Source organism: Antennarius striatus, chromosome 20, assembly GCF_040054535.1.
Source record: "Antennarius striatus isolate MH-2024 chromosome 20, ASM4005453v1, whole genome shotgun sequence".
Taxonomy (NCBI): domain Eukaryota; kingdom Metazoa; phylum Chordata; class Actinopteri; order Lophiiformes; family Antennariidae; genus Antennarius; species Antennarius striatus.
This window is the reverse complement of record NC_090795.1, coordinates 9,286,027-9,296,028: the sequence shown is the minus strand read 5'-3', so window position 1 is coordinate 9,296,028 and position 10,002 is coordinate 9,286,027. Positions and strand designations below refer to the sequence as shown.

Here is a 10,002-nt window from a genome sequence, read left to right as displayed (position 1 = left end):
TAATTTTTTTTTACTCATATTACTCAGTTATGGGGAAAAAAATTTTTTTTTAAATGCACAGTTAAAAATGAATAGAAATGTAAATAAATTTAATCAGTGGTTAAATTTGGAAAAAGCGGCACTTTCACAGACATCCATACAAAAGTTATTTGTAAATTAAAACTACAGTAACTTTAATTTTCCGATTAATGTGGCAATTAATTTTTATCTTGAAGAAAAGTGAATTGGCTTAATTTCCACTGAAGGTATTTTTTAATATAGGTTGAAACGCTGAATTATGAATACAAACGATTACAGGCCAGATCTCCCTTAACATATTCTGAGCTACCGGCTATTATCCCTTCATTTGGTTCATGCAAAACCTGAGTCATGACAAAACAAGAGATCCATACGTGTAAAATGTTTTATTTAGATGTTTTATACTGTGCAACAGTAACAATACAATAAGTTGTCCATACAATCGAGCGATACAAATACAGAAAACACGGGAGACATGAAAACATCTGTCATGGAGGATGAAATGGAGCCGAACAGGAGCCCAAGTCAGTCCCTCAGAAAAGAAAAAAAAACGGGAGAAAGAGAAAATCATAACCGCTGATTAAATATGTATTTTGTCTCTATTTACACGTGGAGTCTGTAAAAATGCTTATAACGTGCAAAAGACGTGGAGCATAAGCATTAGTAGCTAATTCCACAGCTACAGGAAACCTTCTTTTTCCAGTAAAAGGCAATTTAAAGTTGAATTTTCCAACAGAAAAACCGCGTAACACAATATTTTCTTTTTCAGATCAGATCGATCGATGCCTGATCACCACCAAAAAAAAAAAAAAAACCCGCCAGAACACGCGTCGTGGGCCTTTCGTCAAATAAAACCACGTGTTATCGAGAGCATGCACGTATGAGATGAGTTTCAAAATAACACACATGAAATAATCATGATGAACACGTTTCATAAAAAATATAAAAGTCTATCTTCAGTCGCCTGCGTAAAATAAAGATGTAGCTTTAAATGCTCGACCCTCACAAATGTCCCCACTGTGGGACAATAAAGGATTATCTTATCTCTCCTTCCCAACTTTCTTTTTTTGTCAACATCAAACTTTCATTTTTATAAAATCCCCACCACTTCCTCATTCTTTTCATTTTTAAATGTGTCTGATCCCACTACACGTTTAAACTTACACATGAAGCCATGATAGTTAGAACAACAAATGGAGAAAAAGAGAGAACATTGTCTACACGATGGAACTACGTTGGCATGGAGACGGTATTAGTTGAGCGGGTGTCTGGCGTTGGCTGGTCCGATTGGGTTGGGGGGGGGAGTGCCCGCGTCATCCGGAGGAGGTCGACGAACCGTTCACTGAAACCTTCCGGGGCTTGGCGCCGCCGCCGCCGCCTCCGAACTGCGTGAAAGACCGGCTGGGGGTCGGAGGAGCGGCGATCGGGTTCCCGTTGACTTTACTGGGGCCGTGGGGGAGCTGTGGGTGCGGGGACTGCGCAGGCGTGCCGGGGCTCGGCAGGGAGGAGGACGTGGACGGGGCCCCGGCGGGACTTCCGGCTTTGTCGCTGGCCGAGTCGCTCTCGGGTCCGGATCTGCTGGTGCTGTTCTGGCCCTCCTGCTGCGCATGGCTCACCTTCATCTTCTTACAGTTGGGTCGGACCCGGTATTTCAGCGGCAGTGGGCCGTTCTGTGGACACACACATCAGAGTCTGGAGTTAAAATGCATTCTTATTAAAATGTGGACATTATTTCACATTAAAATTACATTTAATTCATATGTACAAAAGTATAATCACTTCAAAATCTCAACAACAACAAAAATCGCAGCTCTCTTTCTTTCCTAGAACCATAATTAAATAGGCTACATTTTCAGGCAGCTGTATTTTTCCAATCCTTAAGGGATTTATCCTCAGGGGGGTCTAAGGGCCAAATTAAAATGTGGAATTTACATAATTGTCTGAGCTAAACCTTTACCCATAGCTTTTCATTTATTTTATTTTTCCTTTTTTTTAAAAAACATATTCTGAAAGTTTTGGAACCCACAAGCTATATTTTCTGTGCTGCAAATTATTGTACAAGTACAATCAAATATCCAATTTAATTATTAGTCACATAAAAACACAATTAGTACAAGTTGGTTGTCTCCAAATCGCACTTTTGGTGTTAGCTGACGACATTTTAATTCTAGATCATCATGATGTGAAAGACAAATGTATTTCTTTTTAATTGTGGCAGTGTAGATGACTCAATTTTTCATGTAATAATGTATAAATTAGAACGTAAGTAAACATTTTGTCTTTTTCTTCACACAACAGAAATGCAGACATAAAATGGAATCTAGATTTTTACAAAACATCTCTTACTCTTCTCCAAGTGTAGATATATGCTATATCCATTAACGTGTAGTAATCTTTCAGAGGTTCGTCTTCATACATGACTTCAACCTGAGGAGAAAATAATTTAAGTTTTCATTTTAATGCATTGAAACATTGAAATGAGACAAGTATCGTTTCAGTTTTTATATTCAAGTTGTTAAAATGTCCAATTTTAATGAGTCAATAGTTAAATAAATGATTCGTAAATGAATGAAGACCTGGAACGTGCTTGGGATGTCCATTTTGCTGCGTAGAAACTTCCTCAGATGCATGACTGTCATGGCTGCTGGACACTGCAGGTACCTCTTGTTAGTCACCTGGAAACCGTACCAAGTATTAGCAGCAGGGAAGTGTTAAAAAACATTACAACAATTTCAGCAGATATAAATGATAACTGTCTGGATAACACTTTAAGACCAAAACAATTTCTTTCTTCCAACATTTAATACCTGGTCTTTGGACAACTTGTCATCCACTCTCCCACTGAGTCTGCACGGAACAATAGGACAGGTAATATTAGTGACTTAACTTTGTAACAGCAAACCTACATAAACTATTCATAAAAAAACAAGGTCAGAGAAACAATCACTTAAATGTTAAATGCATTTATCTTCTGTTGTTTTTTTCCTGCAAGGTCATGGGTTTTTTTCTTAAAACTATTTTTGACACATGTAGAACTTGCATTTTATCATTTCTTAAAAATGTTTATGTAGAGCTGCTACAAACCCAAAGGGACTGTCACTGTTAAACTGTTCAGTACATGATGGAATAAAATAGATGAATATAGTACTAAAACAGGGGTGGAAAATTCAAATATTTATTCACTTTCATAAAAGCAGATATGATGCATGTCACAAATTAATTATTAGGGATTTTAAAAAATGTAAATATAAAAAAGGAGAAGTCAGGTGTTGGCTTTAATGGAATATAATCCAATTCAAGATGAGTTTTAGAAGTGTTCAAACTATGAAGACCTAACTTTTGGGCAAAGCTTGAATTACTGGAACATTGATCAGCTGTCCTCTGTGATCATTTATCTTTAGAATCTTAAAAATGGAAAGTATTGTTGTTCAACAATAATAATGGAACCACAAAGTGACACCCACCTGGTTTGATCAAAGAACTCAATAGAAAGGCTGATGATCTCATCATCTGTGATGATTCTCTTGTCCTCGTCTGCAACCTCTCCACGATCTTCATTTGATCCATTAGAGGCTGTAGAATGAAAACATGGGGGGATGAAAACCCACAGAAACCGCAGATCGACTCAAAAACAGAATCTGAAGCAGAGACTGAAGATTGGTATCTTACTTACCATCTACTGGGTGCTCTGCGTAAAAGTCTCTCCTCCTCTTCATCTCATCTGAGGACAGTCAGAACAAAAGGCACGGAGGAATGTAAAACTTAACTAGAATGATCTGCCTCTTATGCAACAACTCGAAAAAAAACAACAGAATAAATTGGAAAGTGGAGGGAGGGGGCAGTATGGCCCACTGTGTTACATTTGATAAAATTGAATATTTTGATGCACCAAGAAGAGTATATACCTGAGAACTAGTTCTTCTATCCACATTTTATTATGTAAAGTTATAGCTTTATTGGAACAAGTTAAAAAACATGCAAAATAGAGTTTACTGTTTACACAAGGCAAAAAAAACCTTAAAAAAATAAAATACCAGCATGATATTAGCTCAGCAGCCACAGCAGTCGATTTATAGCTGGTTATGAACGTAAATAACAACATATATATAATCTGAGCATGTAGATTAAGAATGCTTGCTACTTTCTAGAGGTTGAATCAACTGTTTTAATTTTTTCCCAATACTTTTCCTTTAAAGAAGGGGCAGTTCAGCTGTCCCAACGCTGTAAGGTCAACCATGGATCAAACGAGGGCAGGAAAGGAAACACAAACTCTGAGACGGTTCTGCTCTTACTTTTGAAGAGGCCAGGGACCAGTTTGTACACGATATCCTGAAGGGTTTTGTCAGACCTGGAGAGGGGAAGAGAAAAGTCAGTCAAACCACTGAGAAACATGAAAATTAGAAAAGCGACTGACAGCAAGAGATCAGTCTGTCTGTTCGGTCAAAAAGTGGTGCAAATGCAATAAAAAATTGTGTCAGATGTCTGACTGTTTTAAACCGGTTGGCGGCTGATCAAGCTGGTCAAGAAGGAAACAAAGGAGATGACATCAAACGTTAAACAAAGACCATTCAGCCGTCAACACCGCTCATTACTGCTGAGTAGTGAAGAGACAAAGAAGGTGAAAATACAAATGAAGAACAGGTTCCTCTGATTAAAAGATGATGAAATCTATTTTTAATATAAAAAGGAGAAAAAAGACACGGAATATGAAAGCTGATTTAATAACCACAGTTCTCACCTAATGTTGAGCAGAGGCTTGGTTTTATGCACCTGTACGTCACAGATGGGACAGTATTTGCTGGTTTCAAGGTATCGCACAATGCACATCTTGCAAACTGCAAACAGACAGAAAAGTGTTTCTTAACACCAGAGAGAACGTCCAAAAGTGGGGAGGTTAAACCGGATTGAAGCACTTGTTTTTAATGAGAAACAAATGACTCTATAGCCGGGGAAGGCTAAAATAAAATTATTCACAGAAAATCTAACCTGCTATACAACATATTCTGATTAAAATGTAAATCTTCCTGAAACAAAAACTTAAAATAAAAAATAAAAATAAAAAACCCAAGAGGCTTTGATTTCACCAGTTTTCTCACATGAATGTAGGCATTCGATGATGGTGGTGGCGTCGATGAAATATCCTCCGCACAGGACGCACATGAGGTGAGGGTTGAGCTCAGTAATCTTTATCCTAGTCGTCCGATGCATGTTGAAAGGAGGAGAAGAAAATCCTGCGTGGAAAAAGAAGAAAAAGGAGAAAAAGAAGAAGAAGAAGAAGACGGAGGAGGAGGAGGAGAAGAAAACGTCAAAACACAGCATGCATGAAGGGAAAGGAGGCATCAGGGGGCTGCAGGGTTCTTTGACAATAAAGACCATTTGGGGGGGAAAGGATTCTGTTTGTTTAACTGCGTTAAAGCAACACCGTCTTTTATTCTAATTCAATAATAGCCGAAGGGAAGAGGCTCTGGTGGCGGATTGGTGGCACCGCGCAGCCGCAAACGAGCGTCACAGTCTCTAAAAATGAGCCGGAAAAAATATAACATTCCGCAAGATTGGGGTGTTCAATGTTGGATTGGGAAGAATATTAGATTAATAGGACGTTTACCCCCCAGAGAGGGTTCCCTTGGAGACAAACTAGTTCGGCTCATCCATTTAAAGATGATTCCGCACCGAGTCTGACGAAAAACTTTCAGTTTTTGGTGTGAACTAATATTTGGTTCAGAGAGAGAGAATGAGGGGTGCTGGTGGTGCCGGTGGGGGGGGGGGGGTGACAGGAGACACCCTTTCACTGCGTCAGGTGTACCGCACAGGCTGTGGAGAAACCTAAGCGTTTCTATGGCAACTCCGTGTGCTTTTTAAGCCCACATGGCTGATCGCCAGTCATCCCAACAAGGCGGTAAGGATCTGGAACCGAAACAGCCGCTCGCTGAGCTCTCCGGTGCGGCGTGAGGGGGAGCGAGGAGGGACCGGAGGCTCCACGTCCCTCCGCGCTCACGGAGAGCCGCTGGATCGCTGCCGACAGCTCGGCTGCCATTTTGTGGGGGGAAAAGCCCGTAGCGGTTCAACGGACTGCGGGGTTTCCCTCGGAAGGGGGGCAAATAAACCTGTAATAAACCAGTACCCATTGCGTCTATCCGGGCTTCATAAATCTTCGGAGGCGCAGACGTGTCCCAACTCGGTGGAATCGTCTCTGTTTTTATTCCGATTCGCTTTGCGCCGTGTTGTTCGCGTCGAGTGCGCGATAATGAGCCCCCGCAGCACCAACATGGCCAGTCAGCAACCACTGCGCTCAAGTTGACGCGCACACTGGATTTTTCTTCTTTATTACGCGACATTATTGTTTCGTTTAACCAGTTTCATCATCGTCAACAGCGGCCGCACTTTAAAAGCAGCGGGATTCGAACGTTCCTGACGCGCCATAAAGGCTCACATGGTGTCTTCGTTTTCCATTATATCCAATCTTTTGAGAGCCAAGCTGTCTCTGAAAGTTTGGACAAAACAATTCTTTTCAATTCGTCACATATAATTAAGAATAGCCAAGAGAGTGAGGAGCCGTTCGCTGTCATTTCAATAACTGGAAGCAAATTTAAAAGTCAAACTGCGGATTGGACAGGAGGATGTGACCATCCATAGACACCTGATGACAGACATTCGGTCCAGATCTGTACGTCGTGGCCCCCAGCATCGCGTTACAGGTCCGGTCCGGTTCTGGGATCCAGCAGTGGGATCCAGTCCGAACAGAACACCGCTGACGGGTTTGGATCGTGGACGCAGCGCACATGGACTTTGATGGATAATGTCTGCGTACATTCAGGCCCAGACCGGGAGCCTGTTGCGCCATTAATCGATTGGTTGGTGTTTGGACAACTGTTCTCTGTTCTGTCCGGAGGTGGCTGCGTCCTCAGCTTTTAAAAGACTTCAAGTCAAGCGGGGCAGAAACGTGAAGAGGATTAAAAGAATGAGACTCAAACGACTCTTGTGGTGTTTACGTCTGATACTAATTAAATTATGGAGCATTGTGTAAGGACACATCTTCAATTAATTCATAACATCTCCCAGCAAAGCGTCGACAAATCCACACATATTTCTCTCGGGTCCATGACGTGATCCAAAGTGGTGTCCGCATCATTTACTCCACATGACACCAGTTCCTCTGGAAAAGCCCGAAAATCAACCAAAGCAGCGTAAAAACCCAATTGAGATTTGGCGACCCGAAGCACTAACAGTTTGCTATTAACACTCCTTTTTATTTTTTTTTAAATGAAGAGGATGAAGACTGACGACATGAATAACACTTCAGAGACACGACACAAAGCGAGGACGACTTTCACTTCAAACGTTCAAAAAGTTTCTCCCTCCTCCTCCTCCTCCTCCTCCTCCTCCTCCTCCTCCTCCTCCTCCCCAGCGACTGATGAGGCTGTGGAGCTTCAAACCACAGCAAGGTTACATGTGCTCCATCCTAAACCTAATTAGTTCAACATTAACAGAATTCATACAAAAGGATGGTTTGATTTTTTTTTATAAATTCAAAGAGTCCAGGACGCAGAACCCCGTTCGGTTCGCGTCAGTCTGTCCGTCCAGAGACGCGCAGCGCGCTGCGTCCGTCGGTCACGGCACAAAATGGAAATCTATGGAGAACTTGAATATCCCCCCCCCCTTTAAACAAACAGTCCACACACAGCAAACGTGGAATTAAGTGAGTTGACGTTTGCTTTGGCTGCTCTTGGGATACCAACACATTTTTGTATCCATGGCCGACGTGTCGAAATCAGTTGCGTGTTTTTTCTTTTTAAAAATGTCTAAAAATCAAACAATCCGTCCAAATCAGACAGAAAAAAAAACCCATGGCAGCGCATCGTTTAACGACGATTCACGGAATTTAATTACCGATCAGCCATCAGGAAACATTTACGCGCAATTAAAAAAAAGCTTCGTCTCCTTGTCAATGTTCAGGGGAGCAATCCAAGTTAAGTTAATAAATCCAATATTGGGTTTCATACACCCGAAAAAAACACATCACCCGGTTCAGAACACCCAACACAACCCGACTCTATAAAATGAAGCCGCTAAGTGGAATTATGGGCACGGAATGAGCGTTTGGAGCACTTGCTGCTGCTCACATCGACACCGACACAGCCGGGTTCGCCTCGGATCTCACTCTTCACATGAATCCGAACGATCCAGGATAAAACCGAACTACCATCAGCCTCCACGGACGCGTGGAGGAACATCAACTTAAGCTGTATTTGGTGGACCTGACTCTCAATTCGCGTTTGTGTCCGAGTGAGGAACATCTTTTGCACAGACACACACACACACACACAAAAAAAGTGGTGCGCAGATACAAACACACACACACACACACACACACACACACGCACACACACACGGAGCTCCACGTCTGTGTTTCAATGCAGCCACCGTTAAAAGCAACACATCCACCGCTGGATCCGTGCGCATAAAAAAAAACCACAAACTGGTTCCATCGAAAACAACACCTTCTGCTCCCGTTAGTTAGAGACGATATCGAAGGAGACTTACCCTAAGGCTCGGCTGGGAATCGGTGGGTCTTGAGGCGAATAGACAATGAAAGTTGGGAGGCGATCAGCAGAAAATGAATAGGAGCCGAGCCGCCATCTTGAAGCAGGCTGCAGACGCTGTCAGAGCGCACGGAGAACCAGAGCGCATTTCAGATGTGGGAATAAAACTCCTCTTCTCCTCGCCGCTTGTGTGCCCTGCGCGTATCCGATCCGGGGCTTGGACAGAACCCAGTCGTCCCAGTTCGGCTGGGGAAGGCTCCCACTTTGGCACGGATAACTTTGCCTCCAAAATACCCGCTTCGCCACAGTAAACGCAGCAGTGTGTGTGTGTGTATGTGTGTGTGTGCTCCGTGGAAACTGACACCGTCCCCAAAATGGCTTGTAGTTCGACCGCCCCGCTTTGGTCACGTGGTCTCGTTGCTTAAGGGTGCCTAGGAATTACTGTCGGTGTATTCAGTTTGTCCTTATGTGCTACACGCGTGATAGGAAATCGCAAACAAACACACACAAGTAAACAACACAACCGTATGAACACAAAAAACCTCGTGTAAAAAACTCTCCTCTTTGTGTTCCTCTCCAACACCAGACGGCTGTTTACGCGTGAAGAAAAATTAGATTCCGGGGTCATTTTTCTTCCTTTTTTTTGTGTGTCTGACGCATTATTTCAAATAACCAACAATATATATTGAGTTTGACAACCTTCCTTCACGAGATCGCACAACCCAAGCCCTAAAATATAACCTACTTCTCTCACATTTCACGTAAATGTTCAGAAAGTAGGCTACTGATGGTGCCCCCCCCCCCAGTCTCGGGTGTTAAAAATAAGTCAAACCCACGTACTCACACACGTTCACGTTGTTTTGACGGTCAAAATGCCTCCATCAGTCTCTGGCCACCCTTGTTATTCATCTGAGTTCCGTGGCGCTTTTAAAAGACCCACGCACTTGGTTAAGATGTGTTCATTTGACAAATGGCTCTGGTGTCAAACCTTTGTCACAAGCTGTCCTGACATCTGCAAAAAAAAAAAAATGCGCCGCAGCTTCCACTTGATGAATTGGAGTCTTTATCCTTCAGCCAGAGCCGCAGAAAAAAAAAAAAAAAAAAAAAAAAGGGGGCATCTCGGATGTTTATGGAATCTGAGCCGCTGACGCTTCATCTGGGAGCTTTGAACCTTCAACAGAGGTGGATGCAGAAAAGTTCAGAGGCGTGAACAAAAACCGAAAACACGTTGGGAGTTTTCAATACAAATCTATAGATTTTATCTTTTACAAACTGTCTTGAGTCCACCAGAAAAAGAAAAAAAAAAAGGGTTGATCCTCTCGTTGCTCCGGGAAAGAAATGGCTGCTCTGTCATCCAACTATGGCAAAAATCCCTAACAGGCTGGTTGTGTTGACAAAACACGCGTACCGGTAAATCCACTCCGTTTCCTCCACAAGAAACATC

At 42.4% G+C, this 10,002-nt stretch overlaps 1 protein-coding gene across 2 annotated transcripts; it reads right to left on the bottom strand.

Annotated features, from left to right (window-relative positions):
* Nucleotides 1-389: 389 nt before the first annotated feature.
* bmi1a (bmi1 polycomb ring finger oncogene 1a) lies at nucleotides 390-9,981 on the bottom strand. Of its 2 annotated transcripts, none has more exons than XM_068304417.1 (10): nucleotides 9,403-9,981; nucleotides 5,115-5,249; nucleotides 4,757-4,853; nucleotides 4,311-4,366; nucleotides 3,692-3,739; nucleotides 3,483-3,591; nucleotides 2,826-2,865; nucleotides 2,595-2,693; nucleotides 2,365-2,445; nucleotides 390-1,688 (listed from the first exon to the last, which is right to left on the bottom strand). In XM_068304417.1, exons 2-10 carry the CDS (start codon nucleotides 5,224-5,226, stop codon nucleotides 1,332-1,334), a joined length of 999 nt encoding a protein of 332 aa, XP_068160518.1. In that variant the 5' UTR covers nucleotides 5,227-5,249; nucleotides 9,403-9,981; the 3' UTR covers nucleotides 390-1,331. The 2 variants fall into 2 exon arrangements, with proteins under 2 accessions (XP_068160518.1, XP_068160517.1); XM_068304416.1 differs by lacking the exon at nucleotides 9,403-9,981 and adding an exon at nucleotides 8,560-8,904.
* Nucleotides 9,982-10,002: the final 21 nt, after the last annotated feature.

Coding starts and splice junctions, on each gene's coding strand:
- bmi1a (XM_068304417.1), bottom strand. CDS start 5,226: ATGCATCGGACGACTAGGATAAAGATTACTGAGCTCAACCCTCACCTC. Junction 3,592..3,691: donor CGCAGAGCACCCAGTAGATG/GTAAGTAAGATA, acceptor TTCATTCTACAG/CCTCTAATGGATCAAATGAA. Junction 2,866..3,482: donor GAGTTCTTTGATCAAACCAG/GTGGGTGTCACT, acceptor TGTTCCGTGCAG/ACTCAGTGGGAGAGTGGATG.